At 37.9% G+C, this 24,849-nt stretch overlaps 1 protein-coding gene across 6 annotated transcripts in view; it reads left to right on the top strand.

Moving 5' to 3' along the window:
* The first annotated feature begins 8,273 nt into the window (after positions 1 to 8,273).
* Positions 8,274 to 24,849, top strand: part of Dop2r (dopamine D2-like receptor) — a 205,863-nt gene continuing 189,287 nt past the window's right edge. For all 6 annotated transcript variants that reach the window (XR_011718664.1, XR_011718663.1, XM_071710180.1 and 3 more), the window contains exons 1-2: positions 8,274 to 9,994; positions 21,052 to 22,138. Coding sequence is in view for 4 of the 6 variants with exons in the window: in XM_071710180.1 (XP_071566281.1) it covers positions 21,419 to 22,138 (720 nt within the window). In the remaining 2 variants the exon portion in view is untranslated. The remainder of the gene's footprint in view (positions 9,995 to 21,051; positions 22,139 to 24,849) is intronic.

Below are 24,849 nucleotides of genomic sequence, written 5' to 3'. Positions count from 1 at the left end.
TCATCCAAAATTCAGTCCGTCATAAAGATTCTTTGTCACAAATACTGTTACTCTACGTGTGTGAAACAGAATGAAAAACATCACAATTTGGATATATTGTACGCAATACAATTAATGATTTAAGTTGAAATATCCAATCAACTGATTGCTCGATTGCTCGATTTCGGAACAGAATCCACTAAATTTGTTTTATACATCACGAATTCTGAACTACATGACTATTGTAATACATAATTTGTATAAGAGAAAACTTGCGTGATTTTGAAATAATTTGTAAGGTGAAAAAAGGCGCAGCTTCGGTTGCGTGTACGAGGATAAGCGGGTGGTTTCGTTTGCAGCTATTCTTCACCAGACGCGGCTGGTCTGTGCAAACACACACGCCGGAGACAAAATCCATGAATATGCAAGCTCGATCTAGCGGCGCTGTTCATTTCTGAATATCCGATGAATTTACGGGCGTATGTTTTCCCTGCATCGCTCACGACTGTCTCGATGGAACCGCGGCGACCGCGATTAGAACGAGAGCGGGGCGAACGGCGGCGGCTTTCACGAGTGTGCTGACCCGTTCTGCAGAGCGCAGCGAATACCCGAGCAGCCTCGTACGTCTGTACTGAAGCTTGGAGTCGCGGAAGATACTGACGGGAACAGTGACGTCGTTCAAATGAATGACAAATATGATACAACGCAATATGAACATTTTAGGGACTTCTCCATTTCGGTCCTTTCCCTGCCATTATGACGTACATATCGTTTGTAACACGCAAATGAAAATAGAACGCTCAATGTTATCGTCTCAATTTTAGCAAGCATTTTAGAATTGTTCGTGATTTACGATTGTCGCGATGAAAATGATACTTAATAAAGGATACGTGGAAAAATTAGAAGATTTATATTATGTCGAAGATAGATAGAAGATTTATATTATATTGAAGCACTTTACTTCAACTTATCTTTACGCGTATGTTTTAAAAAACCGTATATATGCAGTATTGATTTTCAATTGTTTTTGCAGCTTTTGAAGTAGCCCATTGCACAATTTGCCCTTGTTTTATTTTAGCAGTTTGTTAGTTTTCCTCCGTTTTCCTGCACTTCTGCAACACGAGATAACCGGCGCGGCGCGGCGGCGTATCTCTAGCGCGGGCGGGCCCGATCGTATGCCCCTTCTATTACATATCGACGTATTTTCCCATAGCACAAAGTGCGCGGAGAAACGAAAGTGGAATACGTGGGAAGAAATGAGTTTATTTAAGCGTGAGTAAACGCCCCGCTTGCTGCGCAAGCACGAGTCGGTATCGACAGACCCGGTACCGGGATAAGTATCGACGCGGAATTTCAAAAACGCATGACGGTAGAATCTCCTCAAATTCCCCGGGTAGACGAATATCCGTGGTGTTCCGCTTTATTGAAAGACGGCACATGTCTCACGAGTTTGCGATGCCTGCAACGAGCCGTGAAAATGCGCGGTCTATCCTGACGAGGTCTGACTTCCGTTGTGTAAAACCTCAGCACCGAGGATCTAACGCCAAGATGAAACGATCCTATAGCTCTAAATTATAAGGTGACTTCGATCAAATTTTAATTAAGTTAATTGTAGCTTAATTAACTTATCAAGCAATATTTATTTTATTTATGTAGAATTATATCTATTTTGTTAATATAATTATTAATCTTTTGTTGTTTAACATATGGAAATAAAAATTAAATTAGAAAATAAATTAAATTCGAAACTTTGCTTTAAGCAATTCTGTTAATTAATCGTAGGTTAAGTCAGTCAAAGTTTAGTTGCCATAAAAAGCGATAGAATAGACATAGATATAAATTATTTTAAATAATTACAATGAATACAAATAATTCCGAAATATTAATTCGGAAAGAAATAACGTATCATTTAGCATTATATTAGTAATTGCTTTAATTTTTATTAATTATTTGCTTAAAAGTTTATATTTAATTTCAGCTAATTGTCAGTTTACCATTGCAGGATTCATTCTTTTCTTTCGTATCTCACGAAGTACAAGCAAAAATGCACGTTCATGCTTCGTTTTCTTTTTACTTTTGGAAACGTGTGGAGTTGAAAGAATTAAATTAGAATTTGCAAACATCTTTTATTCGAAATTTGTTCACAACAGATACTACGCCAGCTCGTGAGAGTGATGGATGATACTTTTGCATGTTATAAAAAGCGCCCAAGACACAGTACGTCATACATCAATATTTACACCGGAATGTTGAGAAAAGAATAAACTAAGTGATTTGTTAAGAAGAAAGACATAACATTTAGATGACAATCATACACGCGTTCAGATATTTAAATTAACATTTTATTTTTGCCTATTTTTGCTTTAACTGACAGAGAAATTTGAGATAAAATAACGTCAAAGTTTTCTTTACTTGTTGCCGTCTATACATCACTCCAGAAGAAGCGAAATGTTTACTTTTTATTTAATATACTGTCACTTCAAGTATATTAATGCTGAGATAATAACTTCGTTCAAGTTTTAAACAATACCAATTATTCAAATTTTAGATGCTTTCTTTCATACCGCGGTTATTGATCGCGCTATGTATATTAATCGATTATCAATACAGCGTACATGGCGAAAGGCATACAGACCGCGTAGCGATTAATATTTCAGAACGTAAATTCTGCGAAATGTATCAATGATCGGAAAGTATACAGCGGGATTGACAGCAGCTTTCCGTTTATAATGGAAATATATCTATGTTAATGGATTCGGGCACACACACCATATATTATTAATGGCCGCTTTTCGGTGATTATCACCAATCACCAATTACAATTACGTCCTATTTGATCTATTAATAAATGCAAAAGGATTACAACTGAATCTATAGTTTCTCCATATCGACTGACCGCGCTCACATCACTGGCTGCTAGTATAATACATTAACTTCGAAGTAAATTGTGTTTATCCAGGCATTTGATCCAGGCCCCCCACGGTGATATGCGCGACATATAGTAATTATAACTTTATTAATCTAGGTGGTCAATCATGGGATAATTGTTAGCACAATATTCCCGGATGTTCGTATACGGTACTGAAACTCGATCATTTTGAACATATTGCAAGCATCTCCTGACTCCTAACTTTGAGAATAGACCCCCATTCATGTACGCGGAGTGAGAAACTGACTTGAGACAGAGTAAACTAGAAGCGCCGATTTGAAGTCTTTAGCACGTTCTGCTACTAGTCTTTAGCTTAATGCAACTATAACATGTACATTTTTTCTCCTCTCCTCCCGTTTAAGTAGAAAGAAACAGAAAGCGAGAAAAATTCATTGCTTATAATATAATTTACAATTATATTATTAAACTCTCTCTCTCTCTCTCTCTCTCTCTCTCTCTCTCTCTCTCTCTCTCTCTCTCTCTCTCTCTCTCTCTCTCTCTCTCTCTCTCTCTCTCTCTCTCTCTCTCTCTCTCTCTCTCTCTCTCTCTCTCTCTCTCTCTCTCTCTCTCTCTCTCTCTCTCCCTCCCTCCCTCCTTCCCTCTCTCCCTCTCTGCACATCATACTAACTTCTGACCGCTATATTTCGCTTTTGTTTACATCTCATTGTATCTCTGCATCTTGTAACTGCTATATTATTGTAATTGCTGTAGTATTGTAACTGCTGTAGTATTGTGATATTATTGTAACTGCTATATTACTTTTTTGCCCTTTAGCCTTGCTTGGGCATAATAAATCTAATCAATCAATCAATCAATCAATCTCTCCCTCCCCGTAAAATTCTATCCCTACTTCATATACAATTTTTTAAGATTCGGTCAATTAATTCCCGAAAAATTGAAAAACTTTCGGTACCGGCTTCCAAAAAAATCGGTAACAAAAAATTATACACTTTATAGCACTCCCCGGAAAATTCTACCCCTGTTTGATCTATAATTCTTTGAGATTTGGTCAATTATTTCCCAAAAAATTAGAAAAATTAAAAAAATCGGTTTCCAAAAAATCGGTAACGAAAAACTACACACTCTATAGCACTCTCCGGAAAATTCTACCCCTATTTTATATGGTTTTAATACAAATTCGGTCCAATAGTTTTTAAGTTAAAAACGCACAAACATACACCACCCGTAAGGATTTTATATATTAGTATAGATAGACCGAATTTGTATTAAAACCATATAAAATAGGGGTAGAATTTTCCGGGGAGTGCTATAGAGTGTATAGTTTTTCGTTATCTATTTTCTGGAAACTGATTTTTTTAATTTTTTAAATTTCACCACCCGTAAGAATTAAAAAAATCGGTTTCCAGAAAATAGATAACGAAAAACTACACACTCTATAGCACCTTCCGGAAAATTCTACCCCTATTTTATATACTTGTGGTAAAAATTCGGTCCAATAGTTTTTAAGTTAAAAACCCACAAACATACACCATCCGTAAGGATTTTATATAATAGTATAGATATAGACTAGTATAGATAACGTATGTAACGTTTTATGTGCCCAATTCATTTGTTTAACTACTTTAACTGAATTGCTAACTGTTAACATGTTAAAGTTAAATTTAAAATCCATATTGTGGCTTTTAAACTTTACAAAGCGCATATATCGCTTTATATCGGTACTTGCTTTACATTAATGCATGTATCTTGCAATTTATCATCATTAATTTTTTATTATACACATCAGTCTTCGGAGAAATTCGATTATCGTAAAGCGACTTATGGGCATTTAATACTCGCGTTGCGCCCAGTGAATTCGTAATCCATCTAATATGTCGTATCGTATGCAACGATATGTAAATGAGCAATCGTCGGCGTTGAAGCAAACGTGTGGGATTTCTGCATGAGATAATGTACCGCTAAATGTGCATCAACGTTGATTACAGCCTGCACAATGAGCAAACTGTTTTGCATAATTGATTTCGTTTCGCAATGACAATAAACGATTTTTTAATACTAACCTGCTTATTCCGCGCCATCGAATCGTAAGATATGAAACATTTTACGGCGCTTCATTGCGCCGATGAATTGCGTTTACTGACTAACGAGGAATCGTTCGAACAAGAGAGCGGTCAAATCATGTGGAAATTATATTATACATATTCGATTATTTATTTGCGTCATTTACGAACGGCCGTGTGTTACATCCAATTCTTGCTTCGACGTGCTGTAATAATCGATTAAACGCTAATCAGTCCAACATACCAACGGATCGACAGATAAATAAACACGTAAATAGCTTTTCTCTGCTAACGTGACCACATCAGAGAGTTTGAGGAATTCCGAATAGTAAAATCGAACAAATTGTATCGATGTCAATTCTAATCGTAAATATCATTTACATCAATTTGTAAAATTACGGCTCATTAGTTCAATTTCTAGTCTTTCATCTATCAATCCAATATCTCTTCGGTGAAACGACGATTTATCTTTGAAATTGTTCAAACGGTATACACAAATCGGGAAAGCGAATCAAAAATATATATGTACAAAGTTACTGCACTTGTCAAAAATCCATTTATTTGCATACTTAAAATCAACATCGGAAAAACGTCCGTATTTCGAGCCAAGGAAAACGTTATGTGACTTAATTTATAATTTTATGGCAGATCGCAAGATCCGCAGATTTCTTTTAAATATTAAAAGACTGTAAAGAAACCTGTTCTTTGAAAATTTCTCGTGACTACCTTAGAGATTGCCAAACAAAGGAATAAGTAAATAGGTTTTCCTTTGAAGTAAATACGGGATGTTGAGACGTAAACGCGCCTGCCGCTGCTACGAAAATGATAAACCGATATACATATATCTACATTATCTACAGTATAGACGTTCTGGGGATGTAGTGCACAAACGCGAGCACCAACAACGAATTGGCAAAAGTAACAATATTAATTAAACGAAAATTACAACAATGCAAGCGGCAGGGTTGCAATCTCACTAACTTTAACGTCTTTCCTTTCACTCCCATAAAAACACAAATGCCAGCTTTAGATTACAATTATAAAAAGAGCCCTTATTTCAGATTTGTGGATACATTTCTTTATTAGTAGCTATATCACGGCGAAGCCGCACGACCGTGTATCGAATTTCGCGTATCGCGCGAGATTGTGGATTATCGATAACTGGTGACGAAAAGTCTCCTTGTGCGTGCAAAAGAAAGCGAACGTATTTTATCTTCTAGGAAGAGAAAACGTGTCATATTGGATGGGCTAAATGAGAGAGTGCCTTGCATACGGCTGCGGAGCATCGCGCGAATCCGGACAGACGGAAAATTGAAAACTATAAATTTCTTTGCTTTCCCCACCGTTTATGCGCGCCGGATTCAGCTCTTCTACGTTACCTGCGGCAGATCCTGGGTCTTTATGAGATGGTTTATGAACCTACGTCATTTGAAACCCAAAATAGAATTCCAAACTTAATATCATTCAAGTGGTACTTATCCACAAATCGCGATATCACGATCGGTATATCTGCATGATAACACTCGATATTAGTTTTGATATTTCGTAACGTGTGAATGCTGATTCTTTCTTTCTTGCTAAAGAGAAAAAATATCTTTTTATATAAAAAACCAGGTATCGTAAATCACAGGATGTATGAAAATTACAACATTTTCCCCTCCGATAATTATTAAGCTACTGGAATGAAAATGTTATGCAAATACGCTTTCGTATACGTATCTCGTAGTAAAATATTTTATTCTATTTTTATATATCGCTATCAACCTGAAATAGATTATAGATATTCTGTCTTCGTTATTCTAGTTTATTAACTGTAATTGACGTAATTCTGACGAAGACTGATTATAATGTTAATTTGATGTGTTCGAAACAAGCATATCGATGTTAATACTTCATCCATTATGAAAATTATACGGCTAAAAAATTATATAGGTCAAGCGATCGCGAATCAAGGGGATATAACTATTATTTTATAGATTATTGATTTTTGCCGTAGCTAAAGCTACCACACGGCACTTTTACCATAAATGTAATTTGTTTAATAAAAAGATTTTTGATTAATAACAAATAAATTTAATAGACACACATACAGCAATAATACATTTGCATACTATTAAGTATTGCCCTCATAATTAGAATAAAATTACTGTAGTTAATTTATAAGTCACAACAAAGTATCAAAAAATCTCCAGCTAATATCTGCATAAAATATTTCATAAATTCGACTTTACAATTCTATATTGTTGTCATGTTTCTTTGAGTTATCTCTCTCTCTCTCTCTCTCTCTCTCTCTCTCTCTCTCTCTCTCTCTCTCTCTCTCTCTCTCTCTCTCTCTCTCTCTCTCTCTCTCTCTCTCTCTCTCTCTCTCTCTCTCTCTCTCTCTCTCTCTCTCTCTCTCTCTCTCTCTCTCTCTCTCTCTCTCTCTCTCTCTCTCTCTCTCTCTCTCTCTCTAGATATTATTTAAATAATTTTAACTTTCAGTTTTTAACTTAAAAACATAATATTAATATTTAAGATATTTAATGTTGTTTAATATTAGTATTTAATAAAATCTCAGTCTAATATTTAATTTTGGTAGTTAAATTAATCAGACATTTCTGAATATCCAAGATTGACATTTGCGCGATATTGTTTGAAATTTGCTAAGTTGATTCTCAAGGGAAGAAAAGCCAGTTGTGGGAAACACACTCGAACTCGTCGGCACGACCGACACTTGTCTCATAACGCGCGATTCCCTTCGCGCGAGTAGTAACAGAGATAGCACAGGACAGACGCGCCGCTGGTAATCAAAGTCCTGTGTCGTCATATCTGCCGGCAGGACCTGCAGGCGTCAACGAATTTAGAGAGACTCGAAAGCCTCGAGATGAGCAAGAAAGAATTTACGAAAGAAACGCTATTGGAAAAGATAGAGAGAAAGGATAAGAGAGAGAGAGAGAGAGAGAGAGGGAGAAAAAGAGAGAAAGAAAGAAAAACAGACGGAGAGGAACGACCAACGCGACACAGGAGGAATAGAAGGTGGCTGGTGGAGGAGGGCTGAGAATTAGGGGTTGGTCGCAGGCAGCGTGCGCGCCAGAGGGTTTTGCCAGGAAGGGAGAAGGTGGAGTTCCCCTCTCGCGTATTTTCTCTCTCCCTCTCTCCTTCTCTCTCTCTCTCTCTCTCTCTCTCTCTCTCTCTCTCTCTCTCTCTCTCTCTCTCTCTCTCTCTCTCTCTCTCTCTCTCTCTCTCTCTCTCTCGCGTGCGCTCTCTCTCTCTCTCGTCCTCTCGCTTTCTCACGCCCTCTCTCACTCACTTCCAACCCCTCTCGAGCGCGCGCGAGCATTCGGGATTCGAGGCGGTGTGGAAACTCGAGCAGACAGCCAGTCGCTCGCCGTACGCTCCACGACGTGGCTCGAGAGTGCTGCCTGGCCGATCGAGATAAACGACGATAACGATGACGGTGGTGTGATGTCAATCCTCGTCAATCGATTCTGGTCCACGTCGTAACTTGCCGTCGTTCTGAAACGTCGATAGACACTTGGCGATCTCGCGCGTTTCATTACTCGATCGTCGATCGTCGCTCGTCAGAATCCACAGGTATCTTCGCAGTTGTGGAGGTCGATAGTATATTCGCGGAACAAACGGTCGGATCGGACGGACAGCTGTCGTCGCGAATCGATCGGGATCAATCGAGAGATATTGCGCTTCCGAAATACTCCATAGTTCATGAAGATCTCGTCGTATGACGTGCGTGCTGTGCGTGCTCACGAGATCGTAAAGAGAACGAGACAATTTGCAAGGGCACGAAGGGTTTAGGGCCGGAAACTCGACTGGATTCGAGATCGAATACACACACGGGAGAGAGTATCGAAACGGTGAACGTTCAGGGATAATCGCTCATTTCCGCCGATCAGTGATCAATCCTTATGGACCAGCGCGTGAGGCGCGCACGCGTTTCGTCGGCCCGGCTCCGTTTTAGCTGTTGCTGGACCAAATTTCTAGCCAGGAAATTCAACGTCGATCGACGGGGCAGCGACGCGGCGAAATTAGCCGGAAGTGCCGGCGGATCGGATTAACGTGATTGCCCGTGGTTGCAAATAGTAATTCCGTCGTGCCTGCTAATGGCCGTTGATTCAACTGGAGACTCAAACAGTGACAGTGAATCAATCGCAAGAAGCGAAGATTGCGGAGAATAAGCCACAGAGTGGAGAGACGAACGGAGCCGCGCGGACAACTGATGAGAGAAGTTCGGAGAAGAGTGGAAGTTTGCGGGGAAGATTGAGGAACGATCGCAGCCGAAGAAGGGAGCATAAGTGTCATTTCCACGGAGAATTTAATAAGCCATCTAAACGCCCACCCCGTGAATCAGATACGACGTCGTTGGGGTTTCCGGTTCGCTGTCGCAAAATATTTCAGACGATCCGTCGGCACTGAATGGCGCGGCTTAAGACGGCTTCCCGTGTGTATCGCCGGCGCGGGTAATCCAAACGATAGTATAGACTGAAGAGCTCGGAGGCTTTTCCCTCGTGGTCGCATCCCCCTCTCTTCCTCTTTCTCTCCGTTTCCCTATTTCTCTCTCTCTTTCTCTCTTTCCGTCCCTCTCTCACTTTCTCTCTCTCTCTCTCTCTCTCTCTCTCTCTCTCTCTCTCTCTCTCTCTCTCTCTCTCTCTCTCTCTCTCTCTCTCTCTCTCTCTCTCTCTCTCTCTCTCTCTCTCTCTCTCTCTCTCTCTCTCTCTCTCTCTCTCTCTCTCTCTCTCGCCGGTTCGATTTTAAACCATGGCAAACACGCGATACCAGGAGCGCTTCGCCATGTACGCGTGACATCATGTCGATGTCTGTGCGTGACACATCGTCCGTCCGTGGCCACGTCGAAAGTGACGGTGCACCCCTCGGCGCGTCGAGGAGTGTCAACGGAACGAGACCCCGATCTACCGGTCCACGACAACGCGGATGCAGGATCGCATAGACCGCGTTCTCGCGATATCGCGACTCCATGGATCGATCACGCGCGGAAGACTCGCCGTGATCTGGGAATGTCCCGTCACGGATAATCGTCGATCATCGAGCGACATTGCTGCCGGGATGGACGGTAAGTCGCGGATCATTAGCGGCGCGGACGCGCGTCGGCTGTCGCGTGCTGGCACGCCAATTTCGCTGGCCCAAGGTCCTCTATGTCGGCGGCCGCGCCGCGCCGGTGTCAAGGGTGTAGTCACGTGTGCAATTTGAATTGCTAAGGAGACCTCGATTATTGATAATTAAAATACGATGCGAGAGACGGGGATTTATTATCGGCGAGGGAAACGCTTGAGACAAGCGTGAAGTTGGTGCATCGTCTGTTCTGTCTTGCAAGCCGTGGAGCTCAAAAAAACTTTTGTCAAAAACAATTGCTTTTTATAAAAAATTACGTGAATGAAGAATAAATAAAAAGTTTGATAGAAAATCGATAGAACGTATTTTGCTCATTGCTCCCTAAGAATCTGAAATCATGAAATCTACAATCGACTTCTAAATACGTCAATTGCATTTTTGATACAGAAGAAATAAGTATAGTACTATATTTGTATGATGCGCACGCAGTAATTCCCTTAACATTGTATATCTTTATAACTTTGTTTCTAGAATTTCTAGAATGTTTCTCGTGTTTTACGTGCATTTTATAATTTTTGCATACTGTTCGATAAATCTCGAATTGATGTAAATCTGAACATAAGATCGAAGACCTACCGGACAATTACGCAATAACGCTGAACACATATGGTCACGTTCGTTTATTTATCTCGTCGCGATATAAAATTTTTTTTTATACGCCCATAACAATGAGCGGGCAGTTTCATGATGGTGAAGGTAGAGCGAGATAAAGAGATGCCACGGGCTAGTGTCACTCGAATTAAGGGCTATAAATGAGAAGATTGCGCGGGGCAAAGGGGTGTAACACACGCAGAGTTGGAAAAGGGATTCTTTTATGGCCCTTTTACCTCGCCTCCTGTTCCTGCATCGACTGTACAGCAGCTTTTCCTTCGTTCCCTCTCTTCCCTCGTACTCACTTTCCGCTTCTCCGCGCCATCCCTTGATGTATTAAAGGGGCACGTGAAATATTCCGGAGGCATTTTCATTACCGTCCTCTCTGGGAATGCACGCAGGTTGATAAGCCTTTCTACACGAGGGCGTAGGGTAAAGCGGATTGCGAAGAGGGAAGTCGAATGTATTCGGTAGCCAGTGTGTCCTTTTTTTCATTCTTTTTTTCACCTCAGGAAGAATATTGCATTATTTGTATTAAATTCACGCATAACACATACATATATACGCGCTCTTTTCTGCGTTATAATTAAAAAAATGTCATATTTCGCAGCGTGGGCATTTGCTGTAAAATGCTCATCGAATGTAAAATTAATCCCGACAGTTGTTAATAGTTGGTTTTCATCCTAGCTATTACATTTAAATTGGCTTTTATCCGAAGTGAGTAAATAACGAAGCGCAACGAGTACAAATTATATATAAATAATTTAGATTGGATTTTGTTTGATAATAATTATATAATATTTATGACGACATTGTAATTAACATTGTTAATTACAATGAGTGGATAAATAAAATTGCACTTATTCTCATTTTCTCTGTCATAACTCATCTCTCTGTCATCTCTCTCTTAATTATATGCACAGTCTTTCGGAAGTAAAGAAATCTTGTAACGGTAATGCATGATGTATCCTATAACTTTTTTAATATGTATAATTACTCACGTGCTCTTTAATTATACGAGCTTAAACGTATAATTAACTTAATGATCTACGCGGCAAATTGTTTAGAATATAATTACAATCAGAAATAATTTTCGTGCTGTCTACCACCGTTTATATTCTTAAAGTTATTAAATAAAAAAAAATTAATTTTCTGTGCCTATTAAACTAATATATCTTTAATTGTAATATTATATCACCTTTTATAATATTTTGTTAAACTACAGTATTAAACATTTGCATCTGATCTTTTGCAATAGAAAGCAAATATTCCTATACAATATTATTAAAAAAATTTGTAATCACGTGACATATGGAACAGGCGTGTAACTGTCTTAAAATCGCGTCCATGATCCGATTCGTCCAAGTAAGGTTACCGTGGTTCGTCACATCACTGATATCACGTGATATCGGGCATTTTAAAGCGCCACCGATATTCCGAAATTATATGGCAGCATAAGCTGTGGGAGTTAGCAGTCGTTGGATTTTGTGCAAATGGGCTCTCAGCAGGCCACTCTACTTTTTTCAGGCGCAATTGAATCCGCCGGCACTCACGGCAGTCCTCCAGTTCAGTAGTTGACAAGGTAATTCCAGTAATTCCCTGAATGCACGGTATTTTATAAATTCCTTGCGATCCGGGTACTTGCGATCCGTGTATTTAGCATATTGAGTCATTTCCATAAAAAGCTATCGCATGAACTCTGATTAGTAGATTATTGGACCGTAAGTGAGAAACAAGGTAATGATCACTTTTACGCTAATTTTTTCATCGGTAGAATAGAAAAATGCTATTTGTGTTATAATATATTTAATTTAAGAATTTCTACAAATCAGATTAAATAAATGTGAATAATACTATTAATCAATGAGCAATATATTGTAAGTAATTCTAGCTCCACTTCTGTTTGTGGGAGATTTTATAAATAATTTTATGAAATTGAAGGGGGGGGGGGTACTCTTTAAGTGTAATACATTAGACTTTATATTTGCTGTACTGCTATTTAAACTCATTTTGAGAGTATATATTGTATATTCCCAAATAATATCCAAAGAAAAGAGTTGTACTGCTTTTGAAAAAATTCGTGCATTCTTTCATGCACAACATTAATGGACGTTAAATGTCGTGAGGAACTTTATTGATGGGTCCATTCCGCCCTGACAAAATTGTACAAAAATTCGACGCGACGAGAGTGCCTATAACTGGCGATATATCTGATAGAATTTACGAACCGTAATTTTTCTCTCAAGAGAAGTGAAAATAATTGCGTGAAACAAATGTAATCGTTATAATCAATAAATCGTTATAATCAACTAGTCAGAAATTATACAATTCACTTTTGTTCGTGCTTTTGCGATATGAGAAGCAGAAAATTATCACGGAGCAGAAGAAAGCGCTGGAAAAAGAAATGTAGAATATACGTATGCAATGCCGTCACATCTTTAGTTAATCGATCGAGGGCGATCATGCGGTAAGAGAAGTAGGGATCTTTTTCAGTTAATTTAATAGGACACGTTTCTGTGCCATTACCTGTTGCGTTCACCATTATTAGGTGTGCCAGCGTGACTTCGACGAAGAAAAATGACGACTGTGTGTCATCTGGAGGTAGACATTTCTTATTTATCTTTGTGCCATTACATTTATCTCATTCATATTTGACACGTTTATGGTAACAAATTTTTGAAAGAGGAGCTAAATGTTTGAGAACGTATTATTAGTTATTAACTATTTTAGTTTATATGTTATAATATAGATGGAAAATTTATTATTACTAATGTATTAACATTATTTTGTTAATAAATGTATATAATATGTGTATTATGATTTAGTAAATTGTATTTTAATTATTCGAACTAAATTAGTTATACTGTTTGAAGCATTATCCGCAAGTTGGAACATTACAAGCTATTTCCTTGATAAAGGAACCATATTTACAATTAGCAGAGTAGCACCATACTTTTAAAATACAAAATCTCAATGAATTTTAAAAGGAATTATATCGTTATTTTCTAATAATTTCTGAGGAAATAATTGGTAATGGTTTATGCGGTCAATCTTGTGCAGAATCGTAAGATACGCTTTTATACGAAACGATTATTCACAATTAATTCATGTGACATAGTTTAAAATTGTTAGCGTATATCGAGTTTTACTTTTTAGTTCGTTTCATTTAATTATGCACGTATAACACTCGTCGATACGTGTCACACATTTGCCCCGTGGCAGTTAGTAATTATCACATATTATTTTACGGACTAAACTGTTAATTATTTAGTCGAAGAGAAACCTTTTCGGCGTGTATAAAGTTAATACAACGGTCTCTTTTATGACCGCGTGTTAATATTGAAATTTCGATCGTGTCGATTCATTTAGAGACACATGCATACTGGTATGCATTTCGATTCAATTTCAGATTTTATCATATTAATTTCCGTATCAAGCTGTCGCGTGCCTAATTTATTCGCGTAAATTTTATTTCTCTATTCATCGCCGTCGAGTTTATAATTACATTCGCATCCTCTACATTCGGAAATGAATTACATTCAAATGAAGGTATCGTAAACACGAGAGTGTTTCGGATGGTTATTAAGTTGCTGGAGAGATATTTGTCATTTTTTAAATTAAAACTAAATTAAAGCGAAAGAAAGAGAGCGAGGGAGAGAGCTTTGGATACATATTGCAGTACTTGGGATAATTCATCAGGATCATTTCTCACCCAAATGGTGCACCAAATGTCTAATAGAACACCGGGCAGGAAGGACTCCGCATTAGCGAAGTTTCGTGCTAATTGTACGTAATTAATTATATCATTATTTCGCCGATTAATCTAAGTCGTGCTCACCACGGCGGTAGAGGATCATATTTTTCCTCGCAATGTACGGTATTCTTCGTCGCAACTGCTGCACAAGAACGATCAATCTAGGGAGATATGATTTCATTTCTTTCCTCTCTTTTTTTTTTCGAAAGACAGAAAACGACGTTACGTACAAAGAAGGAGAAAGATGTTGCCTTCCCGGCAAGATGAAAATTGCCGAGAATATATTGCGGGAATATTTTCAGGTTTTACCGTGGGAGAAACCGTTGCAGCAACGATTTAACATTTGAAAACAATTTCGAAACTTTTTGTACATATTCGTGCATCGAATGTTTCGGAGAGCATAGAGGCGTATTTTGAAAAATTTGAAATTGATGACGACATGTCGGAAATTCATGAACAGCAACACATGGAATCTCTGTTTATTTTATTCGTTCGAAATCGAATCACGAATGGCGCAGTTACATAAAAGATGAGCTATTTTTCTCGCTTTAATTGTTTCTCTTATATGGAGGACTAATCAATTGATTAATCAAGAAATTGAAGAATTTAATGAGCAAATTATGGCGATATTCCACGTTCTGTTAAACACGCTTTTAAATATTTCTTCCTCATCAAGCTTGAAAATTGCACAATCCTAACATTTTGAATATCAAATCAAATCACAAATGATAAACCATATTATATATCGTACATTGGCAGTCAGATCAATTAGCGCCAATTCACAATTAGCGCGATATTTTTATTCCTCAAATTCGCGCTACACTTACTGCGCGCAAACAGAAGCGTTTATTTATTTATTTATACAACAGTCGCGTTTTATCACCATTGCATGTAACTCTAATAAATTTCAGTATGACGTTATATATGAGCTAGCAAGTGTTGCATTTGTGAACAAGAAGAATAAATTGGAATATATTGGAAAATGTAAGCGGCACACGAGCAATTCGATAAATTTAACTTAGCTCTTAACAAAAGTAAGAACTATGTTATTACATTTGAGATATATTACCGAATTGTTATCCATTCCTATGGCACTCAACCATTTGCCTTACTCAATTATGAGCGCAAAATGTTATCGTTTTCCATCACTTTCTGCCCTCTTCAACTCTTATCGTTATCGCAGCAGATACATTTCGAGATATCACATAGTTACGCAATATTACCATCTTTTTATCTTTACGACTTATACGTTACAGAATAAGTGCGTATCGATTATCGATGCTCATGAGTGCGCGTTCGCGTTTATCCACTTATAGCACACGCAACGTTTGTCATCGGCGCGAATAGCAACGTTCTTGCGCGATAATTCTCAGAGAGGAACGGAGCGGCGGGCAAAGTTATACCGAAGGCTTGTTTGCGTGCTCGCGAAAGTTAGCTCGTCGACAACGCAATCCTTTGAGACTAATCTACGCGAGAGTGGACGAACTCGCATTACTCACGCCTGCGAGATTTCCTGCGTGCACGTGCCTTTTTATATTCCGCATTATATTCCTCATGATAGTACTTGAAAACTGAATTTTTTTCATAGAATATGCGCGTGTTCATCGTATGCAACTGAAGCTCTTTTATTTGCATCGCATTGCCTCTCAATTTTCCTCGGTTGAATTCCTCTGGTATCAAAACGTAAATTATGCCATGCACTTTCTGATGGCGGAAATTTTTAAAGCGAGTATTTTGGTAGCGAAAATACGTATATATGTGGCGATATGTATACCACAAATGTATATCATAAAGGATTCGCGAGAGCGGAATATCAAGAAAATCATTTATAGCGTACACAATTTTCTAGTATTTCCGAATATTATTTCTGAAACTATTTCCAAAAGTATTAGAGAAAATTGTACCAAAATGTGACAATGGTTCTAAGAAAATGCAATTTTTAAGATACACTGATACGATTTATAACTGTTGGTTGGGCGAATAGATAAAAACAGAATGGTCCGGTTTCGAATGATTTACGACCAACCTCGATTGAGGGGAAAATATTGTCAAAAACCTATTGTCAAAAAGCCAGAGTCAATTAACCTTAGTAAAAATTATTGATTGTGAAAATTACTCCAGAACTTGTAATTGTTATAAATGTAAAATAATGTCCAAAGTTAATGAAGTGTGTGACCATCATTCAATTAGCAGAATATAATTAAATAATTTTAATATTTTCTACTGACTACATCAATTTATTTTTGCTTGTTTTTATCTTTAATTAATACAATTAATTTATACACAAGAAATCGTTGTATTAGTTATGTGCAACGCGCCCATTCTGATAAGCCGCAAAATTATCTAACAAAGCAATTGAAAATTACGGAATAAATTCTAACGAATCTGTATTTCTTTTAATAAAGCAGGTCTCTTTAAATCTTTAAATCCGCATCACTTCTTTTCTTGTATGTAAATGCTTCCTGCTCTGAAATATTGCGAGATATTTGAATGTGTAATGTTCATCTTTCTTTAACGCTCGCACTACGTCAGGTTTGGAGGAAATGAAATGTCAAATTTCGGTATTTTCTCTTTTCCGTGCATAAGCGTAGAATAATGCATGAAGTTTTACGGGAGGGAGCGCGGGCGGCAACAACGACGCCAAATGCCGAGAACAAAATTTCAACATTGTGTTTTTCACTAGGGATTAATATCGCTTTGCATATTTACATATTCAAGTAACGCTTCTTGTTGAGGCGCAGCGAAAAGAGAATATTCTTACTTCACTTATTACTCGGTCTGGCGTTAATCGTAATTGAGCATGTATGTCATTACGTTAAATAATGCTTATGATACGGTAAACAGAAACCGATATTTCTGTAGAATAGTATCGGAAAAAATAATAGCAAATTCTACAGATCTTTAAATCATCTTTTATGATCTTCAAAATAGTAGAGATTTCTTGAGAGAATACACATAGTATTTCTATATGAATAATTTGCCCGCGTGCTCAACCCGGATCATATCCCATGTATAATGCAATGAATAAGAATAATATGATATTTAAAACATTTTGTCGTTTAAAATATTGCAGAGGTACTCTGTTGAACGATATTTTATCGCTAATCTCTTAAAATGCTCCGCAGCTTTAAGATTCTAGATATCTCAGAAAATACTAAAGAACTTTCAAACACATTTTCAGTTTACGGATTACAAACTGTTAACCGAGCTGTTAGCAGTTGTCAATAAATATTGTCTACCTTTAAAGCACAAAATGTGTAGCTTGAAATTAAATCGCATAAAAAAATTAAACGTACAATCAAGCCTCGGAAAATAAAAAAAATATATAATATAGATAGATATAATATAGATTTGCAAAAGCAGCGTATTGTTGTTAGAGTAATTTTATATAGTAATCAGTGAGCAACAGACGGCAACGCGATACTGCTACTATAAAACACTTGCGCCGCGGCATTCCGTTTATTTTCCTCAAATTCACGGAAGAGCGGAGTCGGGAATGGCATTCGTGAACATTTGCAGAATGGCGATATCGAGGAGACAGTCTAAAATGTCGGCGGCCTCGGAACGACGTTAAGATCTGACGTTCGCAGTAGTGTAAGTATACATTTCTCCTGATAAAATTCAGTCACCCTTCTTCAGTTCCTACACTTCCGCCGTATACCCGCTGCCGGGGAAGCGGGACGAAGGTCGCGACACGCGAAAAAAGAAGGACGAATGATGAAGGAGAGTATGCTGATGGTGGAAAGAAAAAGGGATGAGAGAGAATACGGGGTGAATTACAGGATGCGTGCTGTTTCCTTTTCTGGGTCGTTCCGCAATTTTTTTCCCAATGGTTTTCATGAACTTGGAGGTACTGCATTACATGCGTCTCTTATAGAGCGAAGATAAACCTCCGCAGTTTTTCTCTTTACACACATTAATCTTAGCACAACCCTCAAGATTAATAAGTACATTGACATATCCGGCAGACTACAATTATTAATACACATACGTTGTTGAATTTATATGCGTTATACGTGCAATGTGGAAGAATTTTGGAAAAAATATGTAACAGTTTGAAATAATAATTTTGTGTGTTAAGATTAATATTCATTTAATTATTTAAAATATCGTCTCTGTTTCTAGTTTTGTTATCATTAAATTTATTAATAAAATAAAAATTAAGACTATACATGTAGAATGAGGATAAAAGTTTTTAAACACATAGTAAAAATTAACCGATTTACATAGTAAAACTTAAAAATATACATTTATTTATATATGCAATTAAAATATATTTAAAAAATGTTGCGATAGATTTTAGTATGTAGATTTTTTAGCCACATTGTGAAAGATATTTTGATATTTTTCTTGAAATAGGTATCATTTTATGGTTTCTTATAAATATGCATGTGGCAGATAGTTATCTTCCACTAAATTCTGCTTTTAGTCTCTCCTTACCCGCATCACTTTAATAAAATACATTAAAAGTTCTCATAAATATAAATTTGATAAACATGTAGCTTTTTGTAAAAGGAATATATATTTTTGCAAAATTGCTATTTTGCAAAGTTGCTGTTTATTTTATTTTATATTTAAATAAAATTTATTCTGTTATTTATTAATTTCTATGTTATTTATCTATATCCATAAAGTAAAAAATTCGGACGCTGATTGTTGTCGCTTTACTAAAAACATATATTCTCATTTTTGTATTTGGAAATAAGGAGTTCGATAAGATTAACGTATAACATTTCTTCGTGATGACGCACCCTATTGTCGATACGCGACACGTCTCCGCGCGAAACAAATGTATTAGCTGCATGTATTCGTGCGAGGGAAAATAAAAGGATTTCGCGGGGCGCGCATTTGCAACCCAAAACAGTACAAGCCGACATACGGTCGCATATTCGTGGACTCGCTGCGCTTAATGCATTAAACGGGCGACTCGCCGCGGTCGCCTGCAATAGCCGCCACAATGGAATTCAATTTTCGCAAGCGTGGGCACGAATGGCCGTCGATAAAGAATGGATGATAGATCCGTCGTCCGACGAATGAAGGAAAGAGACCGACACACAGGCTTTTAACAGGAGCCTCTAGAGCTCCAGAGCCGCTTTGTCCCCCGTTTTCCCTCCTGACCGTGTGCGAGACCCCTCTACGCCCAGCTTACACGAACACCGCCAACTCTATGGCCGGGAGAATTCAGATAGCGGATACCGGATGCTATTATGCGCTACATATATATCCCGCGAACTTTACAGCCACTAGACTCTGTGATACTCCGAGGAATTTACAGTCTGAAAGATACTGCCTAGCGATACCTATATACCGGCGGCACTTCGCCCTTCTAGGCTTTATGTAGAGCAGGGAATCGGCAGGGATAGAAGATCCCATGGGATAAGGAGATGATTTCTGTCCTTAAGAGGGTCTACCGGGGTGGTTGTGTTGAAATCTTTCGAGACCTATTCCTATTTCCTCGTTCTCTCTCTTTATTTCTCTCTTTCTTCTCTCTGTATTTCTCACACGTGCCGCCAGAAGAGAAACATATCCTAATGCCTGTCCATCTGTCAATCTGACTCTCTCTCCCCGTGTGTACCTTCGATCTTTCGCCTACCGAGAACGAAACGGCATCCCATTTCGAGCGATCTGTGGGCGGACGGGAAGAACCCGTGAGCTTTTGTTTAATTCCGAGATTGCGCCACGAGACACTCCGTCTCAAACATTGGCGCGCGCAGATGGAACCTCGCGAGTTTTTTCTTCCGCGTTTCATTAGGAAGGAAGACACTCGATAGCCCGGACGGCTTCCTTGTGTAAATTTATCGTCTCGCTTGGAAAGTTTGATCGGGATTAAAATCACGGTGCGATCACGAGCGGAGTAATGGAACGCGTTTGTTCTACTTGGAGAGAGTGTTTGAGAATACGGTTGCGCAGCAATCTTGGGTACATTATCTCAAAAGAAGTACGATAGAAACATAAAGATTTTATAATATTTTATAATTGAAATGAAAAATTGAAGGTTTTTCGCGCTGATTCCTGGAATTAATGTAGCTAAATGATAAAACCTCGTTATTCATCTTATACATTCAAACGACACTTTTTCAAAAGATAATATAATAAATAGTTTTCAAATAATATATTGACTGCTAAAACATCATAATAATAATAATAGATAATAATAATAATAATAATAATAATATAATCACTGACAGCTTAAAGTAGAGCCAAAACGTCCGATTTATAATTATATATCTTACAAATAATTAAAGATTGTTACGTTAACTTACGCACTGTTAACCGATTGTACTCTCAAAGTCTACTTTTCCCTTTACTTGTTAATGATAATATAAATCTAATATAAATCCTTTGTTATACCGATATTATACCGGTAAACGATGAATAATCGACTATTACATTTACGAAAATTGAGAACGTCATGTTTTGCTCGTGCCTTCGTTAAAATTTTAAGCTGGAAAGTTAGGAACGCATAGTTTAAATTTGCACATATACATACAAATTGAAACGCGGTATCGGTTTTAGATCACGTTTTACAGAATGGAAAATTTCTGTTTGGCAGTTTTCCGAGCAAAATGTGAAAACAAACTTTTGTCCCGGTTTGCATGTTTACCCGTAAAAGCGAACGTTGATAGTGACCACAAACCTTTCCTCCATTACAGAAATCCTGGAGGAAGGATTCAACTGATACGCGTCTAAGCCGGGGATCCTGGAAAACTGTGCGACCGGCCAGAGGGCCAGCTAGAAACAGTACCTCTTCTTACTCAAGCAAAGAGGATCAAGAAGCCTTATCGTACTTGCCGACGAAGAAAAAGAATTAGAGGAGAGAGGAGACGACGAGGTGGAAGAAAGAGAAGAAAGGGAAATAGAGGAGAGCAGGGGACCCTTAAACCTAGCCTAGGGAAGATAAGTAACCTGGAGATGGGCGTAGGCAGAAAGATGGAATCCCGGGCGAGACACTCGAAGATCTCGTGATTGGTGTCAGCGCCTGGCTGAGGGGATCAAGGTCGATCACGGAGATCGACCGTGATGGAGGCGAGAGCGAATGACTCGTTCATCAAGTCGATCCTACGAAACCTCTCGCTGATCCGCGAGCATCGGCACCCGGACGAGCCGCCTGGAAGAGAGGTGGCCACAAACGCTATCGATGTTGTCACCACGACCGTGCAGGAGGAGAAGATGGCGGACTTTCTGGGCGATGCCTTCGCGAGGAATGACAGCGACGTCGAGGGCGCCGAGTCCGGTTGGTTCAACGACTCGACGACCGCCGCCGTCTCGACCCTGTCCGCCTCCTCGTCCTACGCGGACTCCACGTCGTCGTATTCCACCACGAGTGTCGACAACTACACCGGCAGCGTGTCCGACCTTTTCGCCTTCGACGACCTGAGCGACTACATCAACCGACTGAACTACAGCGTCCTCGTGAACCTGACGGCCTACTACGACGACGGCGCGGGTCTGAATTTCAGCAGCGTCAATTGCACGTCGTCGATAGTCGCCGGGGGTGCCGTTAGGCCGGGCGAGTGCGCTGGAACCGCCGGCGTCGACGAGAAGTCTAACGCGAACAGCTGGTGGGCCCTAATACTCGTGATCGTGCCGTGTTTGACGCTCTTCGGTAACGTGCTCGTCATCCTAGCGGTGGTGAAGGAACGTGCGCTGCAGACTGTCACTAACTACTTCATCGTCAGTTTGGCCGTCGCCGATCTTCTCGTCGCGGTGCTCGTTATGCCGTTCGCGGTCTACGTGCTGGTAAGTCGTAAATCTTTCGCGGAAGCAACGCGAACATTTCATTTTTATTCTATCACACTTTAACATTTACGTTAAAATATCTAACCAACGAGCTTTTAATAATAAATATTATTATCAAACAGAGGTGGTTACATTTAAAAATCGCTTAAACATTTTTTCAAATATCTCTGAACATCTCGTTTCCCAACGTTTTCCCGAAGGAATAATTAATTCTCGATTTACAATGTACTAACATAAGAAAAAAAAATTATTATAATCATTAAATTGGCCCTTATCTCATTGCAACAGCTGCATAATTAGGTAATGTTACTTTTGCTGATTATCGCGTTCTAATTATACGAACACGAAGCGTATAGTTGCAGAAATGTATAACGCACATATATAATCTATTTATCGTTAATCTGGCGCGAGTAAAAATTTTAGAGCGATACTTCCGTCACAATTAATCACGTACAGCGTTCGGGCAAAACTCAAAGATTTATCATTCAGCGGTTCTATTTCGCAGTTAATGGAATTAATATTTCTAATTATAGGTCGTTGTATAATTTGTAAATAAGCTGAAAACTTCGGAGGGCGGAGTCTCGCATCGATCGCGAGTTTAGCTGCTAATTAGACTCTATACGTTACACAGCGTTTGCATGCACTCAATTACCGCCCTCACCTTCAAAGTACACGAGAAAAGAGAATTGAGTAGCGTTCACTTTTAAACACTTTGATCTCGCCAATACAGAGGTGTCTGATATTAAAAACTAGGAATCATTTTTTCCGTTAATTAGAAGAAAAGATAGATCTTCGAAAATTGAAACGACGAGATGCAAATTTGTCAGAGAAATTAAGATTTCGAATTTCCGCTCGATATTTCAATGAAATAAATATATTTTATATATTATTATACACGTGAAGAAGGTGCTCAATGTTTCGCAATTGTCGGAATATTTTGAAATTTGCAAATCAATGATTTTTCATAGAATAATAAAACAAACAAGATGGTTTTGTTAAAGCATTTCATTCAACGCAACGGTTCAAGTTCCGTATATGATCCGGATGAAAACAAAATTAGTTCATTAAAGCTATTTGATTAATTCTATGGATCATTGCTGGCGAACTGGCTTGTTGGCCACACAAACGTTGGCTAATACAATTGTTTCTGAATTCGCCAATTGTAACCACTGAAAATATTGGCATTATAGGTAATGCATTTCGCTCGAGAAAAAACTCGAGTACTAAAAATTCGTTTCTTTCAATCCCCAATATTATAAACAACCTTATTGACGTCCACACAAATACCATTCATTATCCAAAAAATACTATTCATTATTTTTGCGTGTATAATTATCAAATATGTATGTTATTGATCGATAATAAAGCTAAAATTGTTGCACGCCAAATGAAATTTAAATAAATTCTAAAATAATTATTGATTTATAAGTTGTATTTGAGTTGAGAGATATATATTTATTACAAAATTAATAAAAATAAAAATATTAGTATAATAAATTAATAATAAACCCCTAATTAGAAAGTAACAAACATTTTCAGAAGATAAACTAAATTCTGTTATATGAAAACAGAGGATTCTTGGTTGCACACAAGAAAAAGAAATATATTTAAATATAAGAATGTGTCCCAAGGACTATAAATTGTAAGACAAAATGAAACTTTACATTATGTTACGATCGAGACATCGCCAGTTATGATGTCGCGTGGCGATAACGCATAATGCGACCAAAAAAAAGAGAGCTATTATTATTTATAATAACAGCCGTTGGGCATGAGAACGATATAACGCGGCGAATCACCCACATTGAATTTACTCAATGGACTTTCGTGCATTTGGTTTAATCACCAATTAAATACGCGCTGCGGTGACGGTGCTGGAATAGCTGCAATTATGAAAATGATGTCGAGGCTAAATGCTATTTAGCCACGTCTATCAAACTTCCAGTAGTCGAAAACAGTTTTCGCCGGCTCTATCATCATAATGTGTAGAAAATGCGTCTATTATATTCTGTATAATTTTTGCTGTTTTTCTGGCACTGCAACGAACAAAGCGAAGTAAAGTGAAAGAAGTTAATTAACATATCCGAGAAAAAGAAGGCGGAGAATATAAATAAAAATGGCCGTAAAGATGGAGATATGAAATCGAAATAGTAAAAACAGGTAAGAGGAAGTTAAATACGGAACAATAAAATTGAACAGTGTGAAAATAAAAAAAAAACTCGGTGATTACAAAATCAATTTGAAAGGTTAAAGGTCTGTTACGAGCTAAACGCAAACAGAGGTGCGATGTAATTGAATGTGTAAATGTTTAAAACAAACGATGAAAGATCAATACATGTATAATATAGAAATACACACACAGTTTGAATTTCTCTATATTAGTAATAAATCAAAGATCATAAAATTAAATGCAGCATTAATTAAAATCTTCAATCCAAAAGGTTTTTGCTTGATAAAATTAAAGTTCCACTCAAAGGGCAAATTATAATTAGACTTCCTTTTTTCTGTAATTGATATATCCCACGTGATTGATATTTACCGTAATATTTAAAAAAATAAGACAAAAAAGAACTGAGTTATTTATTTTCTAAGATCACACGATAATGTCTTTTTGCGCTTGCAATTATATATTGTGTCAGAATTTTACTTTTAAGACGAAGCAGTTTCGAATTGCGCCGGATCTTTGTTCCAATCGTTAGCAGGCTATTTGC

This window comes from Temnothorax nylanderi, unplaced genomic scaffold, assembly GCF_030848795.1.
Source record: "Temnothorax nylanderi isolate EJ_2023f unplaced genomic scaffold, tnyl_v1.0 TNYL_tig0086_pilon, whole genome shotgun sequence".
In the NCBI taxonomy this organism is placed as follows: Eukaryota; Metazoa; Arthropoda; class Insecta; order Hymenoptera; family Formicidae; genus Temnothorax; species Temnothorax nylanderi.
This window is presented reverse-complemented; position numbering and strand designations above follow the sequence as displayed.